This window comes from Puntigrus tetrazona, chromosome 13 (genome assembly GCF_018831695.1).
Source record: "Puntigrus tetrazona isolate hp1 chromosome 13, ASM1883169v1, whole genome shotgun sequence".
NCBI classification, from domain to species: domain Eukaryota; kingdom Metazoa; phylum Chordata; class Actinopteri; order Cypriniformes; family Cyprinidae; genus Puntigrus; species Puntigrus tetrazona.
In genome coordinates, this window is record NC_056711.1 from 7,803,355 (window position 1) to 7,817,432 (window position 14,078).

General features: G+C 38.3%; 3 protein-coding genes across 5 annotated transcripts; 1 reads left to right on the plus strand and 2 right to left on the minus strand.

Moving 5' to 3' along the window:
• The first annotated feature begins 426 nt into the window (after positions 1–426).
• Positions 427–2,880, plus strand: mtg1 (mitochondrial ribosome-associated GTPase 1). 2 transcript variants are annotated; one of them, XM_043256014.1, is made up of 11 exons: positions 427–697; positions 1,115–1,179; positions 1,252–1,356; positions 1,463–1,549; positions 1,651–1,707; positions 1,781–1,871; positions 1,957–2,018; positions 2,086–2,182; positions 2,272–2,353; positions 2,456–2,568; positions 2,648–2,880. In XM_043256014.1, exons 1-11 carry the CDS (start codon positions 595–597, stop codon positions 2,743–2,745), a joined length of 960 nt encoding a protein of 319 aa, XP_043111949.1. In that variant the 5' UTR covers positions 427–594; the 3' UTR covers positions 2,746–2,880. The 2 variants fall into 2 exon arrangements, with proteins under 2 accessions (XP_043111949.1, XP_043111950.1); XM_043256015.1 differs by lacking the exon at positions 427–697 and having other exon boundaries at positions 1,132–1,179; positions 1,256–1,356.
• A 341-nt stretch (positions 2,881–3,221) lies between these two features.
• Positions 3,222–5,961, minus strand: sprn (shadow of prion protein). The gene is made up of 2 exons (XM_043256017.1): positions 5,810–5,961; positions 3,222–4,268 (listed from the first exon to the last, which is right to left on the minus strand). The coding sequence occupies exon 2, from the start codon at positions 4,255–4,257 to the stop codon at positions 3,859–3,861; it is 399 nt and encodes a 132-aa protein (XP_043111952.1). The 5' UTR covers positions 4,258–4,268; positions 5,810–5,961; the 3' UTR covers positions 3,222–3,858.
• Positions 5,962–6,494: 533 nt separating this feature from the next.
• On the minus strand, positions 6,495–13,025 carry si:dkey-191g9.7. Of its 2 annotated transcripts, none has more exons than XM_043256391.1 (3): positions 12,848–13,025; positions 10,177–10,710; positions 6,495–8,991 (listed from the first exon to the last, which is right to left on the minus strand). In XM_043256391.1, the coding sequence occupies exon 3, from the start codon at positions 8,982–8,984 to the stop codon at positions 7,650–7,652; it is 1,335 nt and encodes a 444-aa protein (XP_043112326.1). In that variant the 5' UTR covers positions 8,985–8,991; positions 10,177–10,710; positions 12,848–13,025; the 3' UTR covers positions 6,495–7,649. The 2 variants fall into 2 exon arrangements, with proteins under 2 accessions (XP_043112326.1, XP_043112325.1); XM_043256390.1 differs by having other exon boundaries at positions 6,495–8,994.
• Positions 13,026–14,078: the final 1,053 nt, after the last annotated feature.

Consider the following 14,078-nt stretch of genomic DNA (forward strand, 5'->3'; position numbering starts at 1 on the left):
TAATGTAACAATATGTACCCTACATCGTACCAAATTTCACTTTTCAAGCGGCGCGCGAGGGCGCTATTGCTACACTGTTGCAGCAATCATTAGCACTCAAGAGATCCAAAATAAAGGGTCTCTTAGTTGGAATATGTTTTACACGAGACTTGCTCTGAGGAAGATTATATTATCAGCGTAATACAGAATTTCAGCTGGCTACATTTATTTCGGCCAGCGGTTTAAGCTATTTATCATCCCACTTTTACATGTTTTGGAAAAAATTGAAAAAATAGTTAACAATGTTAACAATAAAATAGTTAACAATGAGACGGTAGTTGTTATGAAGTTTTTCAAAATAATATATTTTTGCTATAATGGTATGACAGTATCTATGCGGTTTTGCTGTCTGTCCCCCGCCAATCCTTTAGGTGGCGATACTAGAGTTTCTTCCTGTATGCTCATAGCGCAGAAGAAATATGGCAGCTGTAGGAGAGTGATGTGTGCTACATTGTTTTAAAACCTTTAGAAGTCTCTGTTTATACCATTTTGTTAGCAAGTAGCTGTCTCGGTTGAGCGCATTCATCCTGTATTCAGCCCTAGCGAGCGGCTACGATGAGGATTTTTCATTCTTTACTCAATGCCGCCAAGTTCAGGAAAGCGTTTGACTTTGGTGAGCTGGAGGTGGCGCATTGGTTCCCTGGGCATATGGCTAAAGGTGCGTGATTCGTGCTAAAACCAGTGTGTTCAAATCATTCAGCTTTCGCTGTTTATCTCGTTTGGGCCAATCTAAACAAGTGCTGTAGATGTCTAACCCACAGACGAGGCTTGAGCTTAGTCCTAGACTAAAATGTAAATAAACTGTTTCAACTGAGAGAAACTTTAAATGAACTTAAATCATTTTTCTAAGGCATGTTTATTAAAAAAAAATAACCTAATTGATCTACTAATCCTGGTTTAGGCTAAGTCCTGTCTATGAAACTGGGCCTGAATCTATTCTCTTGATATTTAAATGTTGTCCTGAAGATATATATATATATATATATATATATATATATATATATATATATATATATATATATATATATATATATATATATATATGCTCACCGTAGTGACCTCTTCGTTTTTTTAGGACTCAAGCAGATGAAAGCCAGTCTAAGGAGGGTCGATTGCATTATAGAGATCCATGATGCTAGAATATCCTTTTTATTTTAGACATTTTAAAAGGATTAAACAGTATTTTTCTAAGACCTTCTTTAACTGGCCAACATACCCTTTTCTGGAAGAAATCCCTCATTTCAAGAGAGCCTTGACGTCCGGCCACACATACTTATACTGAACAAGATGGATCTGGCAGACACGTCAAAAAAGCAGGTGTTGCGGTCTTATTTGATTCATTATTGTTTCATACTCCATTAACACGCATGCTTAAACGAGGTGCAAATAAAAACAATATTGCTGTTGTTTTTATTTTTGCCAGAGTATTCTGAAGCAGCTGGAAAGCGAAGGTGTGAGGAATGTTTTGTTTACAGACTGTTTAAAACAACGAGATGAGAATCTAAAAAAGGTAAGCAGTATAAGATGTTACATCAGATATTTCTAAATAAAAGACAGGAAAACCTAGCGCATTATCATTTTAAACCTAATTTTCGATGTCTGGTGTTTCAGATTGTTCCTCTTGTGACAGAGTTGATAGAAAGTGGGTCTCGTTTTCACAGAGAAGAGGTTAGTTACAGTTATTTCAGTAGTTTACTTTTAGCTTTTTGATGTTTTTTGACGTTCTTGTTCTTCTGTGTAGGACAGAAGCTACTGCCTCATGGTCATTGGCGTGCCAAACGTGGGTAAATCATCTCTGATTAATGCTGTAAGGAGGGCATATTTGAAAAAAGGTGTTTATTTTGTGCCTTTGCCTTTTACAGTCGGTTGATTTTAATAAACAAACAAGGCCTAAATGTTAAATTTTCTTTCTATCAGGTAAAGCTTCAAAAGTAGGAGGTGAACCAGGAATTACAAAAGCTGTTCTGACAAAAATTCAGGTATTAATAGCTTTAAATGTTTATTATTATTATTATTATTATTATTAATTTTTCTTTTTTATACTAGGTTTGTGAGAGACCCATAATTCATTTACTGGACACCCCAGGAGTCCTTCCACCTAGAATAGAGAACATAGAGACAGGCATGAAACTTGCTTTATGTGGTAAGTCCGCAAACGTCTTGGAAAATAATCATAAAATGTTTAGTTGTTGTAATATTGTTTTTATTGTAAGGTGTCTCTTTTACAAATAGGTACCATTTTGGACCATTTAGTTGGAGAGGATATCATAGCAGATTATCTGCTTTTCTCACTGAACAGACTGGAAAGATTTAGGTAGGTTTAGCAAATCGACAAGCAAGGATTTGTTGTGCGTTTTACAAAGCTGAGTGCATAGGAGAATAATCAATAACGCTTGTGACAATTTTTTTTATGTAGCTACGTTGAAAAGTACAGTCTTGAAGAGCCTTGCGATGATATCCAGCATGTGCTGAAGTGTATAGCGGTGAAGCTCGGCAAGACCAGGCGTGTGAAGGCCATCACTGGAGTTGGTGAGTTCATTCAAGCCCCTTGATTCTCATTTTATTTCAAACTATTAACGAATCATTAAATGTACAATCATTCGTTTAGGGAACATCACTGTCAAGTTGCCAGACTACAGCGCAGCAGCCTATGATTTCATCAGAGCGTTTCGCAGAGGACAACTTGGAAAAGTTATGCTTGATTAACAGTGTTTTAAACAGCTGATGTGTAACTATTGCAAAGAAAGCTCGACCTTACTCGATGTACGTCCAAGACTGGACACTGAGCACATAAAAGCACTTATTACTTTTAATGTTTTAATTAAAAGGTGGTGACCCAGGTGTTTGGTGCATGTCTTATTTTTATTGTGAGTTTATCAGAAAAGGTGCACTGAATGTACCATTTTTTATTTTTTAACTGGAATTGAAGGTACAATAAATTATTGATTTTTATTGAAACAGCATTGGTATATTTTATATGAAAACCAAATATTTCAACCCAGCAGTCAAATGGCAGCACAAAACAATTTGATTATCTTCAATACCACGTCGCTTTTGTTTTTTGTTGTTTTTCCCCAAACTTAGATATTTTAATAGAATATTTGGCAATTGCTTTGACGCTTAAAATTCATAATTTGTTAAGTATATCTAACAACAGCTGGAAAAGAGGGCTTGTGTACTGGTTAACACGTATATAAATAAAACCTCTTTAATTTCTTAAAACACCTGTGCACTTAATACACACCGCATTCACATTTTTCGTGGGTTATCAAAAATCTCTACTGGAAATACAAAATTGTTTAAATACATCAAGTCATTTATAAATGATGTAGAAAGAGGACATTTTCACACCGGAAGCAATGGGGAGTACGGGTACAGCTAGAAATACTGTTTTCTAATTCTAAATGTGTTACAGCATACCTCTTCGATCTACATACACTTATTAGTTAAACGTGAACATAAATATTATTGAACATACAAAGGTTCATATAAAAAAGGTTTACGCGAATGTCAAGAACAGTGGAGTTTTACCAACAGTGCAGCAGCACAACAATAACACAGTATTTTTGCCATCCAGTACATGATGTGACCAGCATAATTTAAGTAGTCTATAGTTGTATAGATACTAATGCTTCTGTTGAAGCAAACTAACCTTTCAGAACCTATATGTCTACTAAACTAAATAGAGATGTTTTAAATCCTCCTTTCATCTTCGTATCTGCTTTGTTGTGCAATAAAGTACACATTATTAAACATCGGTGTTGCACAGTAACATACATGAGCAGCTTATTAAGCTGTGCCAAACCGTCTTAAACCGCATCAAGGGGCAAAGTACATCACAAAGTTTATTGGTAAGAGCAAGGCAGAAAATCTAGTGGCAGCGGAGTCGTGCGCTATTGCGTTTGATGTCCTGGAGAGGTAGAGCTCCCAGTCTGTTCTGTTACTGTAGGAATCATCTCCATGCTCCGAGCTGTCATCCGGTCGACGCTGGGCCGACGCGTACCACCCTCCGGCTCCCAGCGCCACCGCAGCCCCGGCCGCCGCCGCCCCTGCCACCCTCACAGCGGGGGAGCCACGGGTGCGGGACGTCCGGCCTCCTCGAGCGCTGCCCCGTGCTGAACCCCTGGCTCCTCCCCTGCCACCTTTGGATATCACCTGATCGCACAGGAATGCCGAAAGCAGGAGAAATATCCAGCAGGTGGCAACAGCCCTGTTCATTCTGGATCACCCTGAGAATGGAAGAAAAGCACGGAGATGCTCTCTGAATATACGTAAAGGTTCTGCTAAGCATCTTTTGTATATACAGTGGTTCCCGATTTTATTTGGACACTTTAAGTCCCACTTAAAATTTACTTTGACACTGCATTAGTGGTTTTCAGCCCGGAAGTCTGGGAACTGCCAGCTTAGGGGGGATCAAAATGGCTCGAACGGGCCAAACGTAAGACATTTTATTTCAACCACTCAAAAACATTTTCTTTTTTTCTTTTAAAATCTGTATCCAATAATCAAACAATAAGTAAATAAATCATGGGGCATTTGATGTTTCGGTCGATAGGGGGCCTTGGAGGAATATCACGAAACAGAACCACTGCATTAGATAAAATATTTAAAACTCCCAAAAGTATTTGAAGACTGCTGTTTGTCATACTTTGTGGAAATGGTGCATAGTTCATGTGATTGATTACACCTCTAAACTTAAGGGAACGTTGCTGTGCAAATAATGCCACTTCCACTGGAAAAAAAAATCTAAAATGCTACAGAAACTATTTTGCTTACCATTATTATTTTATTTTACTCTCAAATATTTTTTAAAATATTTTTATCTAAATTAAATTCTACTGCAATGTATTACATGTGTTTTATACTTAAAGATTCACTTTCTTGTTTTACCCTAGTAGTGTTTGTGTGGGTATCTTCGTCGTTATTATTTGTTTTCTTCAGAGCATTTATTACGGTAAAAACATAAATTAAATAAAAGGCATACATTAAAAAAAACACTTTTTTACATGCATAACATTTCATTTAGAGATCGCTTTTTTTCCAATAAACATGCATTAATGAATCGGCTACTTAGGGCTGCTTAAGTATCAAATTGCAAACTATAAGATAAGCGTTTAACAAAGACTGGTATTTTTTTATGTGTTCGGGTTCAAGAAGTTTAGATTAGCCTACCCATTACGTGCAGACAGCCTACAACATTGACACCAAATAAAAATATACCGATGGCCGATGAGCTCGTATTATTAATAAATGTAGTTTTAATCGTGCTTTAAAAACGTGTAATTTACTGTAGTCTGTTTAACGAAGCGATGAAACGGTAAATCAGGCTATTCTCCAACTAGGTCACTAGAAATACAGCCATTCACGGCTCGCAATATCTGCCAGAGAGGCCAGAAGACTATATTTCCTTGATCTTGTGTTATTATTAATACACGCAGGACGCTTAATACTATATATAAGGAGGATAAAATACGATATGCACAGCGTTTGCTTGGTCATAAATTCAAAATGGTCACGGTATCAATAATTGATTTTGGTTTTTCAGAACACGTAAATTCAACCCATTGTTATCACACGCAGCTCCTGTGAGGATAGACACGGACGCGTCTGATAACACGACTGTATTTCACGCGACGTCGACTGATGTTCGCACGAACACGAGGCGTTTCTGTGGGGTCTCGTGCCCGTGTAGTAGTACGTGTGTTGTTGGGTTTAGCCGTCATCATGCGTGTTGAAATCTTTGCATCTTTAGCCACGTCGAGGTACTTACCTCCGATAGCGTCCGTGTCCGCAGAATATCCCGCGACGTCTCACTATCATGTGTGAGATCAAATAAAAATGCAGGCGTTATGTAAGGCGGCACTGCTCGTAATGCGCGCTGCTGCTGGAGATGAATTAAAACATGGCAGGTGTAGTCATCAGGTTTGCTGCTGTAGTAAAAAAAAAAAATGTTAAGAAAAGCAGCTGAATGCGTTGGATATTGCGTTGTTTAAAAGCTTTTCAAAATGATGAACGATCTTAAAATACTGCCTAGTTTTTAAAAATGCTTGAAGACACGCAATTTGGAAATAATGTCTATGGACATGAGCAAATTTACGAACTGTGTACATTTTTAAATATTTATTAATGTATAGATATGCAGGCTTTGTCAAGGCAAAGTGGATATTAAGGAACGTGTACTAGGCACTAGTTTCAAATCCATGTTTTGATTTTTTTGTAGCCTATGTTCAGGTGGTGCATGCTTTAAATGTTCAGTCATCTGCCTGTAAATGTATTGCTTATCAACGTGGACGATGAAGAGCACAAACATATGGAAAAATGGATGGCGGAGTTGGTACCAGAGTCATTAAGGAAGCTAATGAAACCATGTTGTTAGTTCATGTAAAGCAATATAGAAAGCACTTATGCATGGATAATTAAGATGTGGTCACAAAAACATCAAAACACAAAAAGTGTTTTCAGTTAAGTGCCATATTGCTTTTATTGTTACAGAATACAACAATGAAAACAATGCTGCTGGTGAGACATTTAATTTGCTTTTGACAAATAACTCAACAAACCTTATTCTACTTTCAAGAGTCAAAATGTGTTACTCCGAATACACTTTAATCTGTCTTCTTTGTTATCTCCCAATAACCGTTTATGTGATGCTGTAGTAAAATCAAGTGCAATTTTTTTCATTAAATGTGAAATTGATCAGAAATGATATAAGAAATATATAATATATATATATATATATATATATATATATATATATATATATATATATATTGAAATGTACTTACAAGTAAGAACTGAAATAATTAGGTCACCTGCTACATCTAATATCTTACTGTTTACATTTCATTAATATTATTCTTCAATATTAATATACGCTATATTTAAAAGCTTGGGGTCATATATGTTGAAAGAAATAGATGCTTTCATTGCTTTCATTAAGTTAGGATGTCAGAAGTGACAGTAAAGACATGTAATGTTACAAAAGATTTCTATTTCGAATAAATACTGTTCTTTTGACCTCTCTAGTCAAGAATCCTGACAACAATTAAACAGCACAACCATTTACAATAAATATTTCTTGAGCACCAAATCACATATTAAATTTATTTCCGAAAACCCAAAATTTTTGAAAAATAGTGTATTGTAAATAGTATTTGCACATAAGATCTGATACCCTCGGTCTAACTATCACGCTTTCACCAGCAGATAGCGCCACAGTTACTGTGTTTTACCCCATCACAGTGCTTCCACAGATTTATACAATAAAATCTTTTCATTTAATGGACATTCCACATACAATAATGCAAGACAGGAACTTAATGTCATAATCGTTATAATTTGCTGATGGGAAAACAAAAACCAAAGAGCAGTTAACTATTATAAAATAGCCCACAATCTTACTCTAAATTATAAAAAGTTCTTAAATCTACTGCGCAAACTACTACAGCGTTTACGTGAGGTGTTAGAAAGTAAGGGAAGACATGATTTTTTTGGAAAGTATTACCCAGTTCTAAAATATACAAGGAAAAAGAAGATACAGTTGCTAAAAAAATCTCTATTTTTAATCTTTACTTGGCGGTTGAATATTTCAAATGTCTTTTTGGGGTCCTTTAGTCCACTGCACCGGTGGTGCGAGAACAACAGCCCGGGCGGTGCAGAAACCCCAGCAACCCCTTTTTTCTCTTCTGGGTCGATCCTGAGCTGTGCTGGGATGTTGTTGTGTTCTGGCGTGTGAGCTTTGCCGCTATTCCCTTAGTTTCTTTGATCTGTATCTCTAGATGTTTCTGAATGGCGAGGCCGAGTTCCTCAGGATCGACCGAGGCTCCGTACACCTCCCAGGTCATGCCCTCCGCATCCCATTTTACCTCCCTCACAGGAGACTTTTGACTCTTTGACGGCGCTTTGCCGCTCGCATTCGTCTTCTCCTCAACCAGGCACACTTCTGGGAACACGTGCTGGGGCTGTTCCTCAGAGTCCTGACCTACTTGCACTCCTACATCTCTCAGTTCCTTTTCTGCGGTCATGGTCCCCGCTTCCCTCTTGGACGTTTCATCCACCCACTGTTGGGCGCCGATTGGACGGAGCGGAGCAGGCCAAGAGCAGTCCGGATTGCAGCAGCGGAGGAGTCGCTTGCCGTCCAATCCGGTCTCGCTGACAGAAGAGATGAGCCGAGGGAGAGCGAGCAGGTTGCCTGCTGATACTTGGCCCTTGTAGTTCTCCTCCATTCCTATCAAGTGCGGAATCAGCTGGGCCGGGGCAGGAATCGGTTGCGGGTGGCAATATGCCGCAAAGGTGTCCTCGACAGCTCCATGGTGGAAGTGCGAGTTACAACAAACAGCTTCCTCGAATTTTGGGCACGTGGATTCTGGAATGACTTCACAGATCTGAATGAAGCCGTGCTTGGCTGGTTGAGTTGGGCTGCCCGATCCGCTGCTTCCTGCTCTGGTGGACGTGGTCATCGTATTGTTCTGCTGAAGCGGCATGGCCTGTTTACACACTAAAGAAGGAAACGACTGCGCATCCTGGTTTCGTCCTTGGCAAAAAGACGCACCCGTTTCACAGTAGAGAGGAGAAGCTGCGGCCTGTTTAAAAATCTGCAAGCTGTCTGAGTGGCTTCTTTGTATTGATAAGAGACTGTGGTCTTGTAGGACTTTGTGAGGAGATAAGGCATGTTCCCTGTGCACTGTCAGCGGACCCCTACATGTGTGCTTATTTTGATGGTTCGCCGGCTGTGAGCACACACCACCAGACACATGGGCCTCGGAAATACAGCGACCGCTCGAAGTGCGTTGATCAATCTGGCTGCTGTCTCTGAGGTCTTTTGGGGAGTGTGATGCTTCATTGGAGCTCTTCAGTGGTACATCTCCAGACTTCACCTCTGCTGAACTGCACTCAGCTGTGACAGGGTCTGAAGGGGTCGACACAGTGCGCCCAGCCTCTGCCATTGGATATCTGCTGAAATTGAATGTGAAAAAAATATCAGTTAAACTTTTGATTGTCCTTTTTGGAAATTCTGTTGACTGTAAGAATGATGTCGACTAATTCTCATTAATGTATTAGTAGAGTGTTTTTACTTGCAAACTCATAGAATGTCATAAAAAATAAAGCGTTACCAAAGAGAATAAAAACAAGGGTTAGATTGAAAGTAAAAACATTAAAAAAGAAAAAAAAAGTGACAGTAAAAACATGTCACTAAAGATTTGTACTACAAATAAAAGCTGTTCTTTGAAACGTTTTTAAAATTCAGCGTATTGGAATGATTTTAAAAGAATCATGCGACACATGTAAAGACTTTTGGCAGTTCATCACAAGAAGAAAATATACATTTTAAAATATATAAAATAGAATAAAATGTATTTAAATAGTTTAAACTTTATTAAATAAGTGTAGAATTCAGGCTTGTGAGCATAAAGACTTTTTCTTTAAATAAACATAAAATATTACATCTCCCAAATGTTTAACCTTTGGTCAGGCTGGACCAGTAACGAGTTAGTGGCAACACTATTTGCATGATGAGAGGTGGGGTGGGTAGAAATGTCTGCTAAACCAACTATATCTAGCAACAAGGGACTCAATCCCACAAGAGTTAATCTCCCATTCTAAAGTCCCTATATGCATCCATTACAATATGTCGTTGTTATTCTAAAACTGAAACATTGTTATTCTGAAACAGGATAAAAATTGTGAAAAACCTTTTGGTACAGCTTTCTAAAAGTGGGTCAAAGACTGTTTTTCCACATTATTCCAGCCTTTGCTTTGGTTTAGGTTATAAATTGTCAACAGGTGAGAAAGTAATCTACTAGCAAAACAAAACAAAACAAAACAAAAACACCAAATATAGCGAGCAACATTAATACGTGTTCAATATTTCAATTAAAATTCTATTACAATCTTTGATCATAGTTCAAATATCTTTGATGAATTATGAAGTTTCTATGTCACACATGACAGGAATGTGCTACTTAGACACAGTGGGATGAAACAGCCTCTCATTATTAATTCATTAAAGGCCGAGTGCATCTCTTTTCCATTAAATCCAAAAATACCTGTCTAGGTGAGAACTCCAAACCTAAAGCCATCCACGAACACACACGCAAGAGAAATAATGGCAGACAATTTTTCAAATGAAATGCTTACCTTGTGTCCCAGTCACAGACGAAGCTCTCTTTGATGTCCTCTCTGCCCGGTCTTTACCCGTCCACTCTCTCTTCAGTGATCTCTGCGGTCATCCCAGACTCCTAAGAGTGCAGCGTCAGTCTAGGTCCTTATAAAGGCAGGATCCGTCGGCACAGATCTCTCCGTCACACGTCACCCATCCTGGCCCTTGTCCTCTCCTTCAGCATCCCCACTCCAGCAGTAAAAAAGATGGAGGGAGCTTCGGGATTATACTCTTCTTTCATCTGATTACAAACCAGCCTCAGTCACATCTTCAAATCCCTAGGCAGGAGGGCTTGTGTGTGTGTGTGTGTGTGTGTGTGTGTGTGTATACGAAAGAGAGAAAAGGAAGAAGGAATGTGTGTGCCTGTGTTTGTGTGGGTGTTGTGGGGAAAGACTACATGTGTGATGTGGTGGAGGGCTGAAGGAGATTGGATACTGTGAGGAGGAGGAGAATATGGAGATGAGGAGGTGCAGCGGTGGTTAAGCCGCAGGCGTTGATGCCACTTCATGCATCTGAGAGAAAATAAAGAGGAAACACTTGAATGAATGTAAAGGAAATGAATGGATGGGCGGCTGAATTACCTCTCCTTCCCTCACTTGGTCCCTTTAAATGTCCTCGCTGTCTGTTGCAAATGACTGTACACACACAATCACAGTGGAAATGTGTTTCTGTCTTTCACCTCTTTCTTTATAAATCAGTGCCACTCCCTCTCTAGGTCTCTCTGGCTTAACCATCATTCTCCCCCTGTTGCTATGGAAACAACATTTCTCAATGGGGCTGAGATGACTCTTCTTTTATTGTGATACCATGATATTACGTATTGTCTCTCTATATGTCCATGCACTAGCACGGGATCACAGCAGTAAAGTGTGAATAAGCACTGGTCCTCTGAGAGTTATTTGTGGGCAGACAGTTCATTCAGCTGTTCATTCATCAGTTTATTTCTTGATTTCTGGGTGCTCTAGTTAACAGAGGATATATAATTTAGCACTCTCTTTGAATTATTTTTAGAGATTTCTATATAAGTGCTTTAGTGTAGATTTGAAATAGTGTTTGTCAGGCTCTGTAATCTGTAACAAAAATGGTGGCCATAATCTGTCTGTCCACTATAATACTACTGAAAGAAGGCTAGTAGGAGAGAAGAAGACCTATCTGTCTGTATGTCTATCTTTCTGTCTGTCTGTCCGTCCGTCCGTCCATCTATCTATCTATCTATCTATCTATCTATCTATCTATCTATCTATCTATCTATCTATCTATCTATCTATCTATCTATCTATCTATCTCTATCTTTCTGTCTGTCTGTCTGTCTATCTATCTATCTTTCTGCTTTCTGTCTGTCCGTCCGTCCGTCTATCTATCTATCTATCTATCTATCTATCTATCTATCTATCTATCTATCTATCTATCTATCTATCTATCTATCTATCTATCTATCTATCTATCTATCTATTTATCTATCTATCTCTATCTTTCTGTCTGTCTGTCTGTCTGTCTGTCTATCTATCTATCTTTCTGCTTTCTGTCTGTCTGTCCATCCGTCCGTCCGTCTATCTATCTATCTATCTATCTATCTATCTATCTATCTATCTATCTATCTATCTATCTATATATCTATCTATCTGTGCAGAGGGAGAGAATCCTAAGACTCAACATCTGGACAAGGATGTGGCCATAAGCACACAGATTAAGTACAGAAATGGACCAAGAGGCACAAAGCAGCGGACACCAATCATCAGTCTTGTCTGAGGATTGATGCTTCCTTTTGTCGGAGCGTTAAAGACGGATGTGGCTACTATCGACATGTCCATTTATCAAAATGAAATCGGGCTTTGCTTGTGCCGCTGACACAATTTCATAGGTTTATTGACAATTCACATTATAGAACAACATCACAATACCAAGCTCCGCTCCGGCAAAATGGGAGATCTGACCTTATTAAAAGAGAGTTTCAAATTCTGCTCTGTAAGACGTAGAAAAAAAAGCCGCAACATGCTCAGAGAGTGTATTCTGAGCTGCATTGTTGATAAGAAAACAATGCTGGCCCGGCAATGAAGGGCAAAAGATAGGAACAAGGTTAAGCAATGTAGCTGTGTCTAATAAACAAAGAAACTGCTGACAGCCATTCAGTGACTCGGTATGAGAAAATGTATTTTTTACAAGAGAAAAAATGCTCAAAATAATAGACATGTTTACGAAATGGGTTAAAATTGAATACAGAAATATTAAAAAAAGGTGTTGATATATACACCTAATCATTTACGGCAAATATATTCATGTATAAATATATATTTTATGCACAACAAGTCTATAGGCAAGCAGAAGAAAAAGCATTAAAGCTCACTTGACTCATAATTTTCACAATAAAATGTTCCATTGTTGATCTTTGTACTTACAGTAAGCGCACCCACACCAGTTATATGAAAATGAACAGAAAGTGTGTAGCACTTGAATGCATTTTTAAGTATCAACATGATCAGAAACAGTAAATATAATTTAAATTGAATCTATATCATTAAGAATGTAGCACTACATTTATTTAAACCAGGCTCAGTGATAAAACACATCTAGATATTATATGGACCGTCACTCAATTTTCTTATTTTGAAAATTAATCATTTACATTGATCAAGATCTTTATGTACTGACCTGGCATAGCTGAAATCAGTGCTTTTGTTGGTCCTGGATGACTTTTTTGTGCCTGTCTCAGGTGTCCTTTAATGGGACTCTGAACTTTCTGATATGAAAGCTTCAAGCATGAGTCATGGCGGTTCCAAAGGGCACTATTGTTCCCTGTCTCTTCCCCGGAGCACTTGTTCCTGTCTACTGTTCACACACCTACCTGAACTCCAGTCACACCCACACCAGCATATTTACATTATCACCTTTGGATGTTAAAGTGTCAACTTTAGATCAACTGAGTCAGTGCCAGTGCTCCCTAATGATTCAGTTTCATAAACACTGCAGACGTGTGCTTCTGGTTTTGTAAAGTCAAACTAATTAAAATGTATTAGTTCATCACTTAAACGGAGGAGAGTTTTTGCTAAACTGTAGTATATTCTGTCAGACACTGTATGTAAAGTATTTGTACTGCAGTACATATATAATGCTCTAGCTGTGTTTCGGCCGAGTACTTTTTTGTGCATAACTATCAGTTTTCTGGAAATGTGCAGATTCTGTGGATTGATCCATAAACACAGATCAAAGTGTCATTTTTTGTTTATCTCTCTCCTTCGTCACTTTTGCGTTCTTGTTTAGGTTGGGAACACTAAAGCATCAGCAGATTAACCTCCGCGTGATCTGTAATCTGTAAAAATCATGTACGTTCCACAACAGCAAGCATAAAGAAATAGGATGATCTTGCTGAAATACATAGATTCTGACGTTATAGCCTTTACAGCATTCCTGGAATGAGCTGCAGTGTTCATTCAGACCTGTTCTGTGCGGGTTTTGGGTATTTGTAATGCTTCAGATACAGCAATGACAGATTACAGCCGTGACATGAGTGCCACAGCTGTGGTTCTCTAATGCACCACAAGGACAGGAAAACCAGCTCAGCTGCTTTCCTTCAATTAACATAAATCAGCATGTTCATATCTCACATTTGAGGTTTGGAATCAATATTTGGTCTCTACTTGAATTGCCTGGTAATTCCTGTTCAGCAGTATCCAGTACCAGCTCTGTGAATTTTAAAACAGGAATATACCGGTGTTGCAATTTAAAGTATGTCTATAAAAACTTTTTTACTGTGGGATTGCACTGTAACTATTTATAACAAACTGTTTTAGGTTTTAATATTATATTTTGTAGAATTTGTCAGAATCTAATATTTTAAAAAGACACAAACCAAAAGGTGCAGTCACAGCGTAATGTTGTGGCC